Source organism: Coregonus lavaretus (assembly GCF_964263955.1).
Source record: "Coregonus lavaretus genome assembly, chromosome: 13".
NCBI classification, from domain to species: Eukaryota; Metazoa; Chordata; class Actinopteri; order Salmoniformes; family Salmonidae; genus Coregonus; species Coregonus lavaretus.
In genome coordinates this window covers 6,210,257-6,232,466 of record NC_140000.1, presented here as the reverse complement: position 1 = coordinate 6,232,466, position 22,210 = coordinate 6,210,257, and the positions used below count along the sequence as shown (strand labels likewise).

Below are 22,210 nucleotides of genomic sequence, written 5' to 3'. Positions count from 1 at the left end.
ATAATGAAATTCATCTGATTGTTTACGATTGATGGAACTGTATAATGGAATTCAATTTTTGAGGCTCTGTGATAGCAGACATCTTTACTACGGAGTAGATTCTTTCACTCCCTCTCCCTCTCCACCATCTCCTTCTACCTCTCTCTCCTCCATCTCCTCCTCTTCAGTTGACCTTTACAGATGGAAGTCCCTACATTGAGTCACGACTTTGGCTCCTGCATTTGTACACCAGCGGGAACCCATTTCCTCTCTACAGAGATAATGGTTTTTCCATTCACAAAATGAAATATGCAAAATATTGACTATGATGAATAACAAAATCCGGAGGCCAAATACTGAATGGGACAAAAATCGTTCATCAAAATGATGATAAATAGCCTAGTGAGGAGCGCGCGGGGGAGGGGGTCTATGGATGAGCATGTTCACAGTACGTGTTTAACAAATTAGGTGTATATCTGAAAATGAACAGCCCTGAAAAATTTGACTAATGACTTGTGTGCATGTGCGTGTGCCAATGACTCTCTCTCTCTCTCTCTCTCTCTCTCTCTCTCTCTCTCTCTCTCTCTCTCTCTCTCTCTCTCTCTCTCTCTCTCTCTCTCTCTCTCTCTCTCTCTCTCTCTCTCTCTCTCTCTCTCTCTCTCTCCTCTCTCTCTCTCTCTCTCTCTCTCTCTCTCTCTCTCTCTCTCTCTCTCTCTCTCTCTCTCTCTCTCTCTCTCTCTCTCTCTCTCTCTCTCTCTCTCTCTCTCTCTCTTCTGCAGCACGGACCTCTGACACGGTGAGCCTGACGGGCTGATGGACGCCCTTCACTGTAGTAAAGGCCTCTTGCTGAATATCGATCACAACATAATGCTGTCATGGCAGCTCATGACACCCCAGCTATCTGTTGTTAGAAATTGGATAAGTTTTTATTTGCTTACTGTCCTAGTGCATTGACTCAATACAAATAAACATTTCCTATAACACCATAATAGGATTGTTCCTATGTTGAACAGAACATTAGCTTGAGGAGGGTTTGCTTTGAGCAGGTTCCCGAAGGTTCTCATGTACACAGAGGCACACACAGTGGGCTTAAGCCTGGAGTTTCGATAAGAGGTACAATTAAACATCCTGGAGCCAAGAGAGCCATGGTGAGAGATGCTGCTGCCGTAAATTGCTACCTGTTCTCCTGTCCTCCCTCCTTCCCCTCCCTTCATCCTCGCTCCCTCCATCCCCCCTCCTATTCCTGGGCCTTTATGAAGCGGCAGCTGTGAGGGATCTGACAGGGTCTAATTCTCTCTCCCACAGGATATGGGCTTCTGTTATTAATACACCAGGACCAGTCTCAGCATGGGAGCATGGAGCAGAAACTCACACTGTGTGTGTATAACAGAAGACTATTGTCGCTGTGTGAAAAGGAAAGTGTGTATTGCTTGAAGAGAGAAGAGAGGGGCTGTGTTGTCCAGGTAACAGTCCCTTACAGCTTCACTTAGCACAAACTCCAAACCCCATCACCTCAATCACACCCAACCTGGTCACAGTGACAGCGACTTTTGTCTCTGCCCTGTAGTCCAGAGAGCTGTCTGTACAGGAGAGTAGTGGCGCGGAATAGAGGTGAGGTTTGGGCCCCTGGGCCAGCAGCACAGTCAGGCTCTGCCATTCCCCTTCTCACCCTATCACATATCCACCTCACTGGGCAGACAGCAGAGTGACGGGCCCCTCTCCCACAGCTACACCAGGCTGATGTGATGTCCATATTGGTGTACACCACAGATCGATGGACAGGACAACAAGAGGGTGGATGGATAGAGCGACCACAGGCAGACAGGGAAACAGACTCTGCCTGGAGGTGAGATACATCTTACTTTAATTTAAAACTTAAATGCTGAGTGTATTGAAAATGTTTAAGTTGGCTGTTGCCAACATGTGCAGGGATGGAAATTATGTTAGCCGCTGTTTAGCTGCAATGAATATACGGTGTTGTTGTTTCTGTTTCACAAGTTAGGCTTTTCCAAAACATTATTGAACTGCACGGTTACATACATCATGAGATAATTAACATAATTTTTCTAATTTACATGATTTCATAATTTTGTGAGCAATCTTTTAAACTGGATAATATGCTCAAATGTAGTATAAAATCAAAGCAAATTCTAATAAATGAGCTCCTTGGTCTGTGACAATCACTTCCTGCATGACAACACATAGACAGAAAACAACAATGATCTCTGTTAGTTCAACAGTATCCATCACAACCTTGCATCACACACACACACACACCACATATTTTCTCAACCACTGTGGGATTGTGATATTATCTCTGTCCTTGGCTATCTAATCACAGTAAATAATGCTGTGTGTCACCTTGTCTCCACTCAGATGAAATACTGCCAGAGTGCTTGGGAGAGTTGTAGGCACCATTTAGCTTGGGCTGTTTTGAGTTATTAAAAAGCAGATTTATGTAAAGAGAGCAGAGAAAGTGCATCCCAATCCTTTATTTGGTGTCATCAATCACACACACAAAGAGAGAGAGAGAGAGAGAGAGAGACAGAGACAGAGACAGAGACAGAGACAGAGACAGAGAGAGAGAGAGAGAGAGAGAGAGAGAGAGAGAGAGAGAGAGAGAGAGAGAGAGAGAGAGAGAGAGAGAGAGAGAGAGACTGTGTGCTGTAGATGTCCCAGACAGTGTCTAACCTAAAACAGAGTGCTAGGTGAGAGAAGAAGACATCAACACAACATGGTCACTTTTAAAGATATACACAACTGCTTTACAAGTAGTAACTTGATTTCTTTTGAATTTTGTTTTGTTATTTGTACTAGAGAAACAGGAAAAAGTATTGGCACACTTCCAGTCAGATGCAAATGTATTTTAATAGTAGCTGAGCTTTCATTCAGTCGACCTTCATCTGAGCATGCCTCCAACACCTTCACTAATCGCTTTTGGGTGTGTGGTTATTCTCTTTCGTTATTTAAATGAAAGTTTAAACTCATTGTCACCAAGGCAGTACTTACTGCAGCACTTTCACAGTGGGTTGGAAGAAAGTTTCTCATTGTATGTTTCCAGACTTATCTAGGCCAATATTAAATAAAAGCAGCTGCTGAGAGTAGAGCTTCGCCACAGGTGAGCAGGCAGAGAGGCTGTGTCTAGGAGCTGCCAGTATCTGACATGAGGTTCCACGGTTCACTGGGCCAGCTAAGAGAGTGTGTGTGTGTGTGTGTGTGTGTGTGTGTGAGAATCGGAGTCGGTCATTATTTGTAAGAAGAGATATATAATGAGAGGGAGAGAATACATGGATAAACATGCATTCATTTCCATTCTCTGTGGCTTAAACAGGCATATATTTACATTCTACAGCCTCTATGGCAATGTGTGCATGGAGACTAGTCTTTTCTCTATTCCACCAGACCACTGTTGCTCTCCACTCCCTTCCCTGTTTAACTAAACACCATGGAGGGATACATAGAGCGTAGAGCCCAAAATATGCAAATGACACATGAACCTAAGAGGACAGCTACAGTATTCAATACACCATTAGAATATCAACTGAGTACAGCTGAATATACTGGAATTGTAGTTTGTTTTTGTGCATTTCTTTTTAGCTAGTTTTCCTAGCGCTTGAACACACAGGAGTAACTAGTTTGTCTGCTGTAGGTGACAGAACAGAGTAATCTAGCGCTTGAACACACAGGAGTAACTAGTTTGTCTGCTGTAGGTGACAGAACAGACAGTAATCTAGCGCTTGAACACACAGGAGTAACTAGTCTGTCTGCTGTAGGTGACAGAACAGACAGTAATCTAGCGCTGAACACACAGGAGTAACTAGTTTGTCTGCTGTAGGTGACAGAACAGACAGTAATCTAGCGCTTGAACACACAGGAGTAACTAGTCTGTCTGCTGTAGGTGACAGAACAGACAGTAATCTAGCGCTGAACACACAGGAGTAACTAGTCTGTCTGCTGTAGGTGACAGAACAGACAGTAATCTAGCGCTGAACACACAGGAGTAACTAGTCTGTCTGCTGTAGGTGACAGAACAGACAGTAATCTAGCGCTGAACACACAGGAGTAACTAGTCTGTCTGCTGTAGGTGACAGAACAGACAGTAATCTAGCGCTTGAACACACAGGAGTAACTAGTTTGTCTGCTGTAAGTGACAGAACAGACAGTAATCTAGTGCTTGAACACACAGGAGTAACTAGAGTAACTTCTTCACAGATCAAATGGAGAACTTGAAAAATAGAGGCAAAATATGTGCTTATTTGACTTGTTTAGAAAGAAGGGAACTTGACAGGAAATCCATTCAACGGTGTTGTGGTGAGCATGCTGGACGGTGAGAGAGGAGGACTTACACCTACCTACAGTACACACAACATCAACGTGTTCAACACATCAGGAGGAAGAACCCTAATAAGGTATAGAGAGGATGTAATGCACGGAAAACTACTGAGATTCAGAAAAACATCCAAGCCCTATCCAGACATCGATATGAAGGTAAGTACAGTGGGGAGAACAAGTATTTGATACACTGCCGATTTTGCAGGTTTTCCTACTTACAAAGCATGTAGAGGTCTGTAATTTTGATCATAGGTACACTTCAACTGTGAGAGACGGAATCTAAAACAAAAATCCAGAAAATCACATTGCATGATTTTTAAGTAATTAATTTGCATTTTATTGCATGACATAAGTATTTGATACATCAGAAAAGCAGAACTTAATATTTGGTACAGAAACCTTTTTTTGCAATTACAGAGATCATACGTTTCCTGTAGGTCTTGACCAGGTTTGCACACACTGCAGCAGGGATTTTGGCCCACTCCTCTATACAGACCTTCTCCAGATCCTTCAGGTTTCAGGGCTGTCGCTGGGCAATACGGACTTTCAGCTCCCTCCAAAGATTTTCTATTGGGTTAAGGTCTGGAGACTGGCTAGGCCACTCCAGGACCTTGAGATGCTTCTTACACTCCTTAGTTGCCCTGGCTGTGTGTTTCGGGTCGTTGTCATGCGGGAAGACCCAGCCACGACCCATCTTCAATGCTCTTACTGAGGGAAGGAGGTTGTTGGCCAAGATCTCGCGATACATGGCCCCATCCATCCTCCCCTCAATATGGTGCAGTCGTCCTGTCCCCTTTGCAGAAAAGCATCCCCAAAGAATGATGTTTCCACCTCCATGCTTCACGGTTGGGATGGTTTTCTTGGGGTTGTACTCATCCTTCTTCTTCCTCCAAACACCCGCGAGTGGAGTTTAGACCAAAAAGCTCTATTTTTGTCTCATCAGACCACATGACCTTCTCCCATTCCTCCTCTGGATCATCCAGATGGTCATTGGCAAACTTCAAACGGGCCTGGACATGCGCTGGCTTGAGCAGGGGGACCTTGCGTGCGCTGCAGGATTTTAATCCATGACGGCGTAGTGTGTTACTAATGGTTTTCTTTGAGACTGTGGTCCCAGCTCTCTTCAGGTCATTGACCAGGTCCTGCCGTGTAGTTCTGGGCTGATCCCTCACCTTCCTCATGATCATTGATGCCCCACGAGGTGAGATCTTGCATGGAGCCCCAGACCGAGGGTGATTGACCGTCATCTTGAACTTCTTCAATTTTCTAATAATTGCGCCAACAGTTGTTGCCTTCTCACCAAGCTGCTTGCCTATTGTTCTGTAGCCCATCCCAGCCTTGTGCAGGTCTACAATTTTATCCCTGATGTCCTTACACAGCTCTCTGGTCTTGGCCATTGTGGAGAGGTTGGAGTCTGTTTGATTGAGTGTGTGGACAGGTGTCTTTTATACAGGTAACAAGTTCAAACAGGTGCAGTTAATACAGGTAATGAGTGGAGAACAGGAGTGCTTCTTAAAGAAAAATTAACAGGTCTGTGAGAGCCGGAATTCTTACTGGTTGGTAGGTGATCAAATACTTATGTCATGCAATAAAATGTAAATGAATTACTTAAAAATCATACAATGTGATTTTCTGGATTTTTGTTTTAGATTCCATCTCTCACAGTTGAAGTGTACCTATGATAAAAATTACAGACCTCTACATGCTTTGTAAGTAGGAAAACCTACAAAATCGGCAGTGTATCAAATACTTGTTCTCCCCACTGTAGCTACTCTAGTACCGGTAAATAGCAGCACAGTGAAAGACCTGATCAATGCTCCAACCAGATATGCTCTCAGCCCACCACAGGCCTTCCAGTACAGTTAATGTAAGAGTGTTCACGGTGTGGAAACACATCAATATTCTCAACATCGGTAGACTACAGCTACATCAATTACCACTGCAGAGCACTTGTAACCTGGTTTCTCACTACTCTACTACCATTAGGACAAGTCCATCGACCTCCTGCATGGTAGTGTGTGTGCGTGCCTGTGTGTCTTCTAACTCACCGCTGAGCTCTCCTTCCAGAACCTGCTCCATGTGTCTCATCATGGCCTCCAGGTCGCTGTCCTGAGGAGGAACAGAGGTCAGAGTTCACACTCAGTTATTCATCATTCATCATATTTACAGCTGTTTAACTTGGCATTTAGATGTAAATGGTCATAGTGCTACAGTATATGTGCTGGAGTATCCTGAGTATGTTTTACCGGTACAAAACAAACCTAGAGCATCATTTGAGCAGGTGTCCAAACAGTCCAACTACACACAGAGAGGTAGTGGATCTCAGGAGATGGAGGTCAGTGAACAACAACAACAACCACACAGCAGCGCTCTCAGGGATTCCTCCGACCCTGTCAGATATGTCAGGTAGGGGTTCCGATCCCCTCCCCCTAGAGACAGCAACAGCCAATCACATTGTCTGTATAGACCCCACATCCCAGCATCCCCCTCTCCGTGGCCCCCAGGGCACCACACCACCACCGCACCGCTGCTGCTGAGAAATGAAAACATCAGTCGAGGCATCTTTCAGCTGTCAGATTGTCAGAAGGAGCTCCTCTCTGTGGCGTCACATGACAATTTCTCCATTGAGGAGGCACCTAGGAGCCAGGACACAGCAGCTGCTACATGGCCTCAGTGTGTGTCAGACCCTGGCTGGACTCTCCTGGGTACAGAAGTGTGATGTGTGCCACATCCATGTGACAATGGAGGGGAAAGAGGGAGTCACCCCTATTACCCTGTGCTACTGTCATCCAACAGGACGCCGTGGAGAGCCAAATGTCGCAGCGCAAGCAACAAGGAGCTAGAGAAGATGAGTGAGTGGTCCTCTGTAGCTCAGCTGGTAGAGCACGGCGCTTGTAACGCCAAGGTAGTGGGTTCAATCCCCGGGACCACCCATACACAAAAATGTATGCACGCATGACTGTAAGTCGCTTTGGATAAAAGCGTCTGCTGAATGGCATATTATATTATTATTATATTATATTTAGATCAAGCCACACTGGCACCATCTGAGGTGAGGTGAAGCGTGCAGTGCCCTACTATAGAACTAATGAATCTGTGGGAAATGTGTCTTCATCCAGGAGGACAAACCTGTACAAGCAGGGAGTGCATCATTAAGAGAACTACTCTAAACCCTCTCTCCTCCACTAGATTCACTCTGACACTACCACAGTTGAAAGGCTACATCCAACTAACTGCCATGCTCATCCCTGGCAACACTCCCAAAGCTGAATTCTTAATTTCTACCTTTCTCCTTTCTTCTGTCCTTTCTCCCAACAGTGACAAATAGTTTTAATCTAGCTTGGCCTTCTTACTCCCATGGTGCAGAGGGAAGAGATTGGGTTGTAGCCTTGAGATATCCCCTCGTGTGTGTGTGTCAGGGGAAAGAGAGAAGGGGGGGGGGGGATTAGAATGCTGAATGCGAATCATTGAATAAATAAATTAGCAAATTTAAGAATGAACTAGCTTCTCTTGGTTTGATGCAGTCAAGACAGGTACTATGTAATGAGATGGGAGGATAAATAACTAGCAAGAAGTTAGTCTACTAGTGGGAGTTAACAGTGCCTTATCTCTCTCTCTCTCTACCTCTCTTTCTGTGCCAGCTGCCGTGTCACTCACTTTGCACACACACACCGCACGGCCTCTCCCCTGCTTCCTAGCACCATGCTCTGTTTCTCTCCCTTCCTCCGCTCCGGTTGATAAAGCACCAAAAAAAATAGCCTTTTCTGCTACTTCCCTCACTCGGATCGGACTGGACATGGTGTGGACCCGGGTCTATGTTTTAAAAATGTATTGTGGCCAGCTGGGAAAGCCCCGCGTCCATTTCAAAACGGTACCCCTTAACTCCCATCAGCATTTATTCTCATCATTCAATCGATTTAATTTGCATTGATGTCAGAGTGATTAGAGGGACAATAGAGCGCTGAGTAACAGGCCATTCATTAGCAACCTGATGGTCGTTAGTGAGTTGGGTACTACCAACGCATCAGCACCATTCATGTAGGCTTACAGAGCGCAGAATAGGAGCAGATTACCGTGACTCAGCAGCAGTAGTGGTGCATGGGTAAAATCACTATGGAAGCCAAGCCCCCCCCCCCCAAAGAAAAAGCCATATTACAACCTATGTGTTGTGATAATTGCGTTGTTTGCTCTATAACCTGCTAGTTCCTATGCCTTGACACCGTGATATATAGGCCTAAAGGCCGAGACAATAAGAAGACAGTGGCCGAATAAATTCAATCACACCTTTGTTTTATCACAAAACCGGATAGCAACCTCTGTCCAGTGAAGTCCACAAAGCATATTGCATGTACAGCAACAGACAGTTACAGTGCATTCGGAAAGTATTCAGACCCCTTGACTTTTTCCACATTTTATAACGTTGCAGCCTTATACTAAAATGGATTAAATAGTTTTTTCTCCTCATCATTCTACACACAATACCCCATAATGACAAAGCAAAAACAGGTTTTTAGATTTTTTAAACAAATTTATTAAAAATAAAAAACGTAAATATTACATTTACATAAGTATTCAGACCCTTTACTCAGCACTTTGTTGAAGCACCTTTTGGCAGCAATTACAGGCTTGAGTCTTCTTGGGTATGACGCTACAAGCTTGGCACACCTGTATTTGGGGAGTTTCTCCCATTCTTCTATGCAGATCCTCTCAAACTCTGTCAGGTTGGATGGGGAACATCGCTGCACAGCTATTTTCAGGTCTCTCCAGAGATGTTAGATCGGTTTCAAGTCCAGGCTCTGGCTGGGCCACTCAAGGACATTCAGTGATGTGTCCCGAAGCCACTCCTGTGTTGTCTTGGCTGTGTGCTTAGGGTTGTTGTCCTGTTGGAAGGTGAACCTTCGCCCCAGTCTGAGGTCCTGAGCACTCTGGAGTAGGTTTTCATCAAGGATCTCTCTGTACTTTGCTCCGTTCATCTTTCACTCGATCCTGACTAGTCTCCCAGTCCCTGCCGCTGAAAAATATCCCCATAGCATGATGCTGCCACCACCATGCTTCACCGTAGGGATGGTGCCAGGTTTCCTCCAGACGTGACGCTTGGCATTCAGGCCAAAGTGTTCAATCTTGGTTTCATCAGACCAGATAATCTTGTTTCTCATGGTCTGAGAGTCCTTTAGGTGCCTTTTGGCAAACTTCAAACGGGCTGTCATGTGCCTTTTCCTGAGGAGTGGCTTCTGTCTGGCCACTCTACCATAAAGGCCTAATTGGTGGAGTGCTGCATAGATGGTTGTCCTTCTGGAAGGTTCTCCCATCTCCACAGAGGAACTCTGGAGCTCTGTCAGAGTGACCATTGGGTTCTTGGTCACCTCCCTGACCAAGGCCATTCTCCCCCGATTGCTCTGTTTGGCCAGGCGGCCAGCTCTAGGAAGAGTCTTGGTAGTTCCAAACTTCTTCCATTTAAGAATGATGTAGGCCACTGAGTTCTTGGGGACCTTCAATGCTGCAGACATGTGCCTCGACACAATCCTGTCTTGGAGCTCTATGGACAATTCCTTCAACCTCATGGCTTGATTTTTGCTCTAACATGCACTGTCAACTGTGGGACCTTATATAGACAGGTGTGTTTCTTTCCAAATCATGTTCAATCAATTGAATTTACCACAGGTGGACTTCAATCAAGTTGTAGAAACATCTCAAGGATGATAAATGGAAACAGGATGCACCTGAGCTCAATTTCGAGTCTCATAGCAAAGGGTCTGAATACTTATGTCAATAAGTTATTTCAGTTTTGTATTTTTTATACATTTGCAAACATTTCTAAAAACCTGTTTTCGCTTTCTCATTATGGGGTATTGTGTGTAGATTGATGAGGATTTTATTTATTTCATCCATTTTAGAATAAGGCTGTAACGTAACAAAATGTGGAAAAAGTCAAGGGGTCTGAATACTTTCCGAATGCACTGTACATGACCTACAGCATGGTCAAGCAAGTAAATTTTCCAGAAATTGTCTGACCACTAAACAACTATTGCTTTAGAACTAAAGAGAGTTACCGCAAGTCGCAAAGAAAACAGGGGCTGCCTCCACTATTCCAGCACCATTTCAACATCATCAAGTCACCTCTGCTTAATCTAATACAGTGACAACTAAAAGATTCCAAAAACAATTTAGTCCAATCAACATAAGCTAAATATGATGTGGCTGTCCATGGTTCTGATTTGTGCGTGTGTGTGTGCATTCGTGCAAGTAGAAAAACATGTTGACTCACCCTACTTGTAGAGAAACGGCAATGCCATCGTCCTCTCTTTCATGTTGACAAAACGGTCTATCACTCTCTCATACAGTACACACTTTTATTTTATGTTGTCGTAGGCTACCTGGCTAAAATGCTCGCTCGTTAGCCTAACTTCTATTCTATTGTTTTAGCTAGTTAACAATAGCCTTCTACATCTAGCTACATATGGAACTTCCATCATCTCAGGGCGGGGGCACAACAATGTATTAAAGTTTAAGATGAGGGAGGACTTTTTTTTCATGAGCATGGCCTAATCTCTATTACAACTTATTGGATGACACATTCATAATCCATTCACCCAGTTCAATGTAACAGCAATAGATTTAGGCTACTACATGATACTCAAATGTTCCTTATACCCATCATGAGGTTACTACAACCTAGCCTATGAATTAAAGTTTACAACGTAGGTGCACACAGGTCGAGAGACAAATTTGAGGTGACAGACAGTGACATTCAATACCACCTTGCACACTCTTGCCTGCATCTTGCTGATATAGGGTGTAATCATGAGTCCAACAGTTGCAAACGAGAGTTTCTATTGGACAAATTCAGGTATGTTTATCCATGTTTTGTTCCATTTGCTTCCATTTAAGAAACATTTTTTAACAGAATCGGTGGAATGAATACACCCCTGATCACGCGTAAACACAGTTCACTTTCATAGCAGCCACTTTGTATTCCTTGTCGCATCTATGCACTCTCCTCCACTCACCTCTTCCCTTCGCTTTTGGACTTCAGTGCACAACACATCAGCTGTATGTGACCAGGCGAAAAAACCTTTCCAAGCCAAACCGCTGCACACAGCCTACATCATTGTCACCATATTAGCTAAAGTAACGTCATAGTCAGCATAGCTTTTAGAACTAACACATTAGTAAACCCGCTACAATCATGCAGTAACGTTACAGTGTAGTCAGTAAGCAGTTACACCGGCAGCCCCGGTGGCAATATATTAGTCATACCAAAAGCTTACCTTGACTTGGAAGAGTTCCAGTGTTGTGTTGGAAAGTCATAGCCAGCTAGCTAACATAGCATCCCTCTGTTTGAGCAGGGTGTTTTAGTAGGCTAAACTAGCTAGCTGCATTTGCTAGCTAAGTAAGTGAAACTGTTTTTTTTTGTTGATTTTTTCAAAATTGTTCAACTATTGTCTTTCTCTTTGAGTCAACTACTCACCACATTTTATACACTGCAGTGCTAGCTAGCTGTAGCTTATGCTTTCAGTACTATATTCATTCTCTGATCTTTTGATTGGGTGGACAACATGTCAGTTCATGCTGGAAGAGCTCTGAAGTTGTCATAATTACTGTGTAAGTCTATGGAAGGGGGTGAGAACCATGAGCCTCCTAGGTTTTGAATTGAAGTCAATGTACCCGGAGGAGGACGGAAGCTACCTGTCCTCCGGCTACAACATGGTGCTACCCTACAGAGTGCTCTTGAGGCTACTGTAGACCTTCTTTGCAAAATAGTGTGTTTTAATCAATTATTTGGTGACGTGATTATATTTAGTATAGTTTTATCTAAAAAAAACAATTTGAATTTTTATGAAATTCACTGAGGAGGATGGTTCTCCCCTTCCTCCTCTGAGGAGCCTCCACTGGTCTGATGCTAACCTTGTAGATGTAGATCTTAATTTGATCACTCTTTTGTTGCTGAGAATTTTCCTGCATAGCAGGGAATGCAAACTTGTAGTGTATTTGAGGTTTAAAAAGGCTTCTAGCCTCCCGAGTGGCGCAGCGGTCTAAGGCACTGCGTCGCAGTGCTAGAGGCATCACTACAGACCCAGAGTTGTCCGGGTTAGGGGAGGTTTGGCCGGCCGGGATGTCCGGGGAGGGTTTGGCCGGTCGACTTCGGTCACCAGTTGTACGGTGTTTCCTCCGACACATTGGTGCGGCTGGCTTCCAGGTTAAGCGGCCAGTGTGTCAAGAAGCAGTGCGGCTTGGCAGGGCCGTCTTTCGGTGGACGCATGGCTCTCGACCTTCGCCTCTCCCGAGTCCGTAGGGGAGTGGCAGCGATGGGACAAGACTGTAACTACCAACTGGATATCACGAAATTGGGGAGAAAAAGGGGTAAAAAGTACAACAAGAAAAAAGTTTGTAGTTTCCACTTAAAAATGTCTGACTTGATTTGCCCTAACGAAAAATGTATCAACCCCTACAAACAATGTCCATTAATTATAATCCACATAATAATTTACATTTCCTGTTGTTGCAGGATTATTTTCCTGCTGTAGCAAACTGGCTCAAATTAAGATCCTACATCTGTAAGTGAATTTAATATCAACTTATAAAGACCAAATGTGTAAACCGCTTCTGTTGTATTTATGACCAGGACAAGCAGTGGGAATAACCACCATGCTAATGTGTGTTATGATGATATGTATCATGCTAATCCAATGATGATGAGAATGACTCCCGAGTGGCGCAGTGGTCTAAGGCACTGCATCGCAGTGCTAGCTGTGCCACTAGAGATCCTGGTTCGAGTCCAGGCTCTGTCGCAGCCGGCCGCGACCGGGAGACCCATGGGTGGCGCACAATTGGTCCAGCGTCATCCAAGGTAGGGGAGGGTTTGGCCGGCAGGGATGTGAGTTCGTTTCCCACAGGGGGCCAGTATGAAAAAAATGCATCCACTAACTGTAAGTTGCTCTGGATAAGAGCGTCTGCTAAATGACTAAAATGTAAATGTGTGTTGTGTGTTGTGTGTTGTGAGAGAGAGAGAGATGAAAGTCATCCTACACCATGTCTACAGAGCTGAGAATCCCTGGGTAAAACCATAGAGTCTCTTCCTGCCAAGGCACCCCTCTGGCATACGGCCACAGAGGAAAATTACTCTCTGAATTCACATTGTTCTCGTTTGTGTTTGTGCAACTCTGGACAGGCCAAACCCGAGAGCCAGCGGAGCCAAACGGATTAAAACATGATCTCACTGATAAAGGGGCAAACACTAAAGTGTGCCAGTGAACAATGCTCCAAAATGTCCTGAGCCAGCCGTCACAATGGACACATTTATCCACAGTCTCTAGCACAGTATTATTCAACAGTAATCCCTCCTGAATCAGCACCCAAATGCACCACCACTACAGAATACAAACCAGAGCATTAGAACAGGCAGAAGTAAAGAATACAAAGGTTTAAAGCTGTGTTCCATGCTGCGTGGCCCACCACTCATAGTCTGTCTATCATTTTGAATGTATTAAAGTAATTGGTGCAGATAGTCAATCAAGTCCTCTCTCCTGTGTGAAGACAGGCAGACAGTCAATCAAGTCTTCTCTCCTGTGTGAAGACAGACAGTCAATGGAGGCTAGCTAGCCACATCAGGACTAAGTTACGGGGAGAGGGTGCTAGCCACATCAGGACTAAGTTACGGGGAGAGGGTGCTTGAGCACCGTAGCCTACAGCTAGGTTGAAATGATTATTGATATTCTACAGAAAATGACTTGTAAAATTCCATTATTGTCACCATAAATTACTACATAAAATGAATACATTACTTTATGAAAAAATGCATGACATCATAAAGACACAGATGTTACAATGACGACATTATGACCCAACTCTAAATAATGGATTCATAATCACGGCATGCTTATTCTATGGCTGCCACCAGAGATACCATAAAAAAGCTATTCAACTTGAGAAAAAGGCTGAGAGACACTGATACATCTCCACAGCCTTCCTTGGAACTCTCCCCCTTTCACTTTCACACAAGAGAGAGTACTTGATTGACTGTGTCTTCACACAAGAGAGAGTAATTGATTGACTGTCTTCACACAAGAGAGAGTACTTGATTGACTGTGTCTTCACACAAGAGAGAGTACTTGATTGACTGTGTCTTCACACAAGAGAGAGTAATTGATTGACTGTCTTTACACAAGAGAGAGTACTTGATTGACTGTGTCTTCACACAAGAGAGAGTACTTGATTGACTGTGTCTTCACACAAGAGAGAGTACTTGATTGACTGTGTCTTCACACAAGAGAGAGTACTTGATTGACTGTGTCTTCACACAGGAGAGAGGACTTGATTGACTGTCTGTCTGTCTGTCTTCACACAGGAGGGAGGACTTGATTTACTATCTGTCTTCACACAGGAGAGAGGACTTGATTGACTGTCTGCCTGTCTTCACACAGGAGAGAGGACTTGATTGACTGTCTTCACACAGAAGAGAGGACTTGATTGACTGTCTGCCTGTCTTCACACAGGAGAGAGGACTTGATTGACTATCTGTCTTCACACAGGAGAGAGGACTTGATTGACTATCTGTCTTCACACAGGAGAGAGGACTTGATTGACTGTCTATCTTCACACAGGAGAGAGGACTTGATTGACTGTCTGTCTTCACACAGGAGAGAGGACTTGATTGACTGTCTTCACACAGGAGAGAGGACTTGATTGACTGTCTGTCTTCACACAGGAGAGAGGACTTGATTGACTGTCTGTCTGTCTGTCTCTTCAAGTAGCAGGGAGAAGTAATTCAAGGAGCAGAAAGAAGGGAAAGGAGGAGAAAGAGAAAGAGAGAGGAAAAGAAGAGTCACAGCTGTATGGGTTGTATGAGTTACTATTGCAGCAGCTTACTGTCTGCCTGAAGCTTACTGTCTGCCTGAAGCTTACTGTCTGCCTGAAGCTTACTGTCTGCCTGAATGAGAGGGAAATGGGGGGAAAGAGAGCCAGAGAAGAGAGATAGAGACAGAAAAAGAGGAAGACAGAGAGCACTGAGGAGCGAGACAGAGAAAGAACATTCCACAAGAGAGTGGAAATCACTTTAATTACATTTTCAATAATTGTTTCTTTCCAATCTACCACAGAAGCCTGCAATATACAGCGTTGACTGGTATTAGAAACAAAAGTTCAATTTAAAAACCGGGACAATCTCCAATATAAATCTGTACACATTACAAAGACTTATCCTTAATCCTTAAAGACAAAACCATATCTTCTGAGAAATATGGCCAATAAAAATGGGGAAAGCAGATAAAGAGACAGAGGGAATGAAATAGAGATAAAGAGACAGAGGGAATGAAATGAAGACAAAGAGACAGAGGGCATGAAATGGAGATAAAGAGACAGAGGGAATGAAATGGAGATAAAGAGACAGAGGGAATTAAATGGAGATAAAGAGACAGGGGGAATGAAATGGAGATAAAGAGACAGAGAATGAAATGAAGACAAAGAGACAGAGGGAATGAAATGGAGATAAAGAGACAGGGAATGAAATGGAGATAAAGAGAGAGAATGAAATGGAGATAAAGAGACAGAGAATGAAATGGAGATAAAGAGACAGAGGGAATGAAATGGAGATAAAGAGACAGAGGGAATGAAATGGAGATAAAGAGACAGAGGGAATGAAATGGAGATAAAGAGACAGAGGGGATGAAATGGAGATAAAGAGACAGATAATGAAATGGAGATAAAGAGACAGAGGGAATGAAATGGAGATAAAGAGACAGAGGGAATGAAATGGAGATAAAGAGACAGAGGGAATGAAATGGAGATAAAGAGACAGGGGGAATGAAATGGAGATAAAGAGACAGAGGGAATTAAATGGAGATAAAGAGACAGGGAATGAAATGGAGATAAAGAGACAGGGGGAATGAAATGGAGATAAAGAGACAGAGAATGAAATGGAGATAAAGAGACAGAGGGAATGAAATGGAGATAAAGAGACAGGGAATGAAATGGAGATAAAGAGACAGAGGGAATGAAATGGAGATAAAGAGACAGGGGGAATGAAATGAAGATAAAGAGACAGAGGGAATGAAATTGAGATAAAGAGACAGGGGGAATGAAATGAAGATAAAGAGACAGGGAATGAAATGAAGATAAAGAGACAGAGGGAATGAAATAGAGATAAAGAGACAGAGGGAATTAAATGGAGATAAATAGACAGAGGGAATGAAATGGAGATAAAGAGACAGAGGGAATTAAATGGAGATAAAGAGACAGAGAATGAAATGGAGATAAAGAGACAGAGGGAATGAAATGGAGATAAAGAGACAGAGGGAATGAAATGGAGATAAAGAGACAGAGAATGAAATGGAGATAAAGAGACAGAGGGAATGAAATGGAGATAAAGAGACAGAGGGAATGAAATGGAGATAAAGAGACAGAGAATGAAATGGAGATAAAGAGACAGGGAATGAAATGGAGATAAAGAGACAGGGGGAATGAAATGAAGATAAAGAGACAGAGGGAATGAAATGGAGATAAAGAGACAGGGGGAATGAAATGAAGATAAAGAGACAGAGGGAATGAAATGAAGATAAAGAGACAGAGGGAATGAAATGGAGATAAAGAGACAGAGGGAATGAAATGGAGATAAAGAGACAGGGAATGAAATGAAGATAAAGAGACAGAGGGAATGAAATAGAGATAAAGAGACAGAGGGAATGAAATGGAGATAAAGAGACAGAGGGAATGAAATGGAGATAAGAGACAGAGGGAATTAAATGGAGATAAAGAGACAGGGAATGAAATGGAGATAAAGAGACAGGGAATGAAATGGAGATAAAGAGACAGAGGGAATGAAATGGAGATAAAGAGACAGGGAAAGAAATGGAGATAAAGAGACAGAGGGAATGAAATGGAGATAAAGAGACAGAGAATGAAATGGAGATAAAGAGACAGGGAATGAAATGGAGATAAAGAGACAGAGGGAATGAAATGGAGATAAACAGACAGAGGGAATGAAATGGAGATAAAGAGACAGGGAATGAAATGGAGATAAAGAGATAGGGAATGAAATGGAGATAAAGAGACAGGGAGTGAAATGGAGAGAAAAAAAACAAGCAGCCTCTGAAAATTGATCAAAGTATCATAAAGGAACCAGATAAATAATGATGTCTCAGTCAAGTCAATTACAGTATACAGTACTAGTACAACACAATACACTGATTACATCACACAAACTATAAGCCTCCTAAAAGCCTTCCCTTTCGTGTCTAGTCCAGCAGAGCCTAAAGCAGATCAGATCAGTGACCTATGACCCGGCATCCCACAGTCCAACCAGCAGGCAGACTCTCAACGGCAGAGAATGACACTCACACACTCACCCACACACACACAGTCTGTCTGATGCTTATAACCTGATGGTGGTTTCTGTCAGCGGTTTCTGTCCCTCCTCACCTGATTCAGTGCTTCATTGGTTTTAATTAGCAATGTTACTACCAGACCAGAATAATCACTTATGCAAACGAGCTCTAACTGTTTCTGTAATCCAGAATGTTTAATTCATGCGCCCTCTGCCACCCCCGGTATCATGAATCTTGGCCTCCCGCACCACGGCCAAGGTTACAGAGGGCCAGATACTTCCATCAGTCAATCTGTCCTCCCTCCCTGTCCCGGCCCTGCAACTCTCTGAGACCGCCTGCAAAGAGTTCTGAGAATCTGAAAAAGTGCTTCACTGGGCAAATTGGGACTGTCAGAGAAATAGAGAGAGACCTCTGTCGTCTGACCTCAAACTCAGGTAATATAATCTTCATTGACCCCTATATCCTACCACACTGTGTTGAAAACTGTGACCATGTTGCATCTGTGACTGCGTGTGGCTCTCAGTGATACTGTATGTTTATTTATACTAAGGATGGAGGTCATCGTCATGCATAATTCAATGTTTATTTTAGTCTAATGCTTGACTTTATTCCCCAGTGAGGCTGCTTGAGGTATGTTTAATGTCAGACCATGTCAGACCATGTCTACAGTTGAAAGGGGAAAGGGGGTAATGGGCCATTGAGATTTGGTTTAATGTGGTTCAGTAAAAATAAGAAAGCACTTTTTTAGTTTTTCATGTGTGCTCCTTAAGGGTGTGTGTGTGTGTGAATGTGTATGTGTATGTGTGTGTGTGTGTGTATGTGTGTGACTGTGTGTGTATGTGTGTGTGTGTGTGTGTGTGTGACTGTGTGTGTGTCTGTGTGTGCACCTTGAGGGAGTGTGTGGGTGTGTGGGTGTGTAGTACTGTAGCAGTGGTGGCTTGTAGCACTTTAAATGGGGAGGACGGGCTTATAGTAATGTCTGGAACGGAATATATGGAATGGTATCGAACTCATCAAACACCTGGTTTTCCATGTGTTAGATACCATTCCATTCACTCCATGCCATCCATTACTATGAGCCGTCCTCTATGTTCCACTCTCTCCTGCACACTGTGTGATGCATGTTCACACTGCTCCTCAGCCTTTGATTATACTGCCTGGCCTTCTGTACTTTACGGCTGGTCTGTCAGAGTAGGAGAGGCTTCATGCCACCAGGGGCTCTCAGTGACTCTGATCCCTGCCGAGGTGAGGGAATCTGGGCATAGGAGATCTGAGGGACCCCCTGGATCTCCCACCATGGGGGTACCACAGCGAAGTGGAAGTGGGGCGAGTGTTAAGCAGGGGGTTGGGCTAAGGGCTTGGACATTCGACTGCTTTTTCACCAAGGAATATTGGTGACTCATTTTAGGAAACTAGGCGTATGTCGCGCGTCACTACTTCACAGGAGAGCCATTTGAACTTTAAAAAAATCTAAATGCATTTTCTGGCAGAAATGCCTTCTGGAACATGTGAACTTTCATGTGCCTCAATAACAAACTTGTATGCCATCTGTAAATACGAATAAAATTGTTAAATTACGAGCCTAGTTGGTTTAGCACAGAAAAAGACAGCAACCTTCCCGCTAGCCATGATTGGCTGAGATAATGAGTGAGCTGGACATGCCGAGAGATGAGTTCAGTTTGGTCTGCCATGTAGCACGCTTCTGTCTATAATATGAGCTGGTCAGTATGTGTAGGTAATCCTTTCTAACGCAGCTTGTTTGAAAGATATCACGTAGTAGACCTGCATAAGTGTTGCTCTCCACTTTCTGGAGGACCGTGTTCTGAAATCAGTGGAATTAGAGTATGATAGCTAAGGAGATGGAGAAAATGCTGGCGTTTGATTGCAAATATGCAGACGTAGTCAAAAAGAGAACACACAGAAGCCTGTGGTATCAAACACCTGTCTCTGGATTGCATCTTCAAACTAAGGACAACAATGGCATCCGTGACAGAGAGGGAGAAGCATCCATCCATGTATACGGGTAAGAGAGTCTAGCTAGCTACATTTTCAGATATTACATGTTTCAAATGTTGTCAGAAAGTAATTTTCATTTCAAGTTAAAGTGTACTGTTAGCTAGCTAGTTAACGTTAGCTGGCTGGCTAGCTAGCTAACGTTACATGTATGATCTGTGTAGTAATATTAGTAGTATCTCAGAGTCATTTGCATTGCTAGTTACAGACTAATGTTAGCTAGCTAACATTGAACCTGGTTGGTTAGCTACCTGCAGATTCATGCAGGGAAATAACGTTATGAGTTGGGATTATTATACCTATTTAAGGAATACCTGGAATAGTATAACAGTAATCCTTCTACCCCCCCATAAAAAATAAAAAAAAAGGGGGTGGTTGTCCCACTGGCTATCCTAAGTTGAATGCACCAATTTGTAAGTCGCTCTGGATAAGAGCGTCTGCTAAATGACTTAAATGTAAATGTAAATGATGGTTCATTGTTTAGCTAGCTAGCTACATGTCTAAACAAAAGTCTCCGCTATGCAAGTAACTATTCAATAGAATGTTTATGATGTCACTGCTACAACTGTCGATAGATGTAGCTGATACATTTGCTCTGGCTATCTACTCCGATTTCAGAGCACTCTTGTCTGAGTGTGCCAGAGCGCAGAATAACTGACGAATTTACGAACACTCAACACCCGTTGAATATGGCCGGTGTCAGTAAACGTTGGGGAAAAAGCGTAATTAAAATTGTTGCCAGCAGCAGAGTTGCAGTCACCAACGCTCTGGATAACATAAAAACAGCCTAACCAGCTCTGCTAAGGCGAGTAAAATGGTCAGAGTGAACTGTTCTAGCCAACTTTAGCCAGTTAGCTTGGGTGCTTAACTGCTGTTGTTAGGGCAGAACGCTCGGATCAACCCTACTTTTCGGCCAGAGTGTCCAGTGTGCGCTTTGAACGCTCCGAGAGCGAAACGCTCAGAATTTACAAACGGCCAGTCTGACAACGCTCTGAGTTTATGAACACCCAGAGCACACTCTGGCACTCCAGATTAAATTTACAAATACACCCGTAGTATAAGCCAGCCTTTAGTCTTGAAATCTTTGGTTGTTTAGTACATGGCCTCACATGTGAATCCTTAAAGAGATGGGTGGGCTAAAGCTTAAAATGGTCTGAACGATGCTGAATGGGTGTAGACAAAAAAGAGCTCTCCAGTAGGTACCAAAACATTCAAGGACCATTTTCACAAAAGTGAGGTTACAAGTTTATCAACTTTCAAAGCAGAATAACTTTCCCATTGTTCCTCAACTGTAGTGTATGATATACCATTTTCTAGCTCTGAGTCTTTACTTTTCTCCCATGTAACAAACACAATTTCAAATGTTGCTACAAAAGACCGAATCGAGCCAGTCGGTCATTTAAATGATAGTCATTTAAATGAATAGCGGATTACAAAGTGAATTGCAAACCTTATTTTGAATTGAAATCAATTGTCCACTTCTACACTTGAGTTTGAACTGACCCTAGCCTCGTCGCCTTCCCTAAAATGGGAGGCGTGACAATGTGGTGAGTTTGGAGGTATGGCAACAAGAGAGTAAACTGACCCAACCCTGATGGGCACTACAGCTGCTACAGTACAACAGACTGACCCCAACCCTGATGGGCACTACAGCTGCTACAGTACAACAGACTGACCCCAACCCTGATGGGCACTACAGCTGCTACAGTACAACAGACTGACCCCAACCCTGATGGGCACTACAGCTGCTACAGTACAACAGACTGACCCCAACCCTGATGGGCACTACAGCTGCTACAGTACAACAGACTGACCCCAACCCTGATGGGCACTACAGCTGCTACAGTACAACAGACTGACCCCAACCCTGATGGGCACTACAGCTGCTACAGTACAACAGACTGACCCCAACCCTGATGGGCACTACAGCTGCTACAGTACAACAGTTGTTGAAGTCTCCTATTTTCTTATTCTTAAATCCTGGTCTTCACTGATCTGAGAGGGTCGGGTGAAGGGCTGGCCCTGATTGGGCGTGTGATTGGGCGAAGTGCCGGCCCTGATTGGGCGTGTGATTGGGCGGAGGGCCAGCCCTGATTGGGCGTGTGATTGGGCGAAGGGCCGGGCCCTGATTGGGTGTGTGAAAATTACATGACAGTCCCAGAGCACAGCAGACAATAATCTCCTAACCTCCCTAGATCCCACAGTTTATATACAAGGTGTTTACCTGTTTATTATGGCATGTTTGTATTGACAGTGTGGACAGATACAGAGATGTGTGTGTGCGTGTGCGTGTGTGTATTCCTCCAAGTTCCTGAGCGTTGTTAAATAGAGGATAAACATTTGGTGAAGATTCAAGCACACAACACATTTTAAGGTGTACTGGGGAAAAACTAAACAGGTTTTTATTTGCCAAAGCAACATTTTCATCAGGGTTTACATAAGGTTTAATTTCAACAAACTTTTCTGCAGTTGCTACATACAGTACATTTTATAAATTAATGGTATCCATTGATTCTTGAAGAATATAACTTATAAATGCCTCATGAGCTTAGTTCAACTGTTGTACC

The 22,210-nt window shown here is 43.6% G+C and overlaps 1 protein-coding gene across 1 annotated transcript in view; it reads right to left on the bottom strand.

Annotated features, from left to right (window-relative positions):
- LOC311139318 (serine/threonine-protein kinase Nek11-like) overlaps positions 1-22,210 on the bottom strand; it is a gene marked incomplete at both ends in the record, with an annotated part of 98,897 nt that overhangs the window by 8,150 nt on the left and 68,537 nt on the right. Inside the window, one exon of the mRNA XM_084174197.1 lies at positions 6,360-6,420. Coding sequence (XP_084030323.1) covers positions 6,360-6,420 — 61 coding nt within the window. The remainder of the gene's footprint in view (positions 1-6,359; positions 6,421-22,210) is intronic.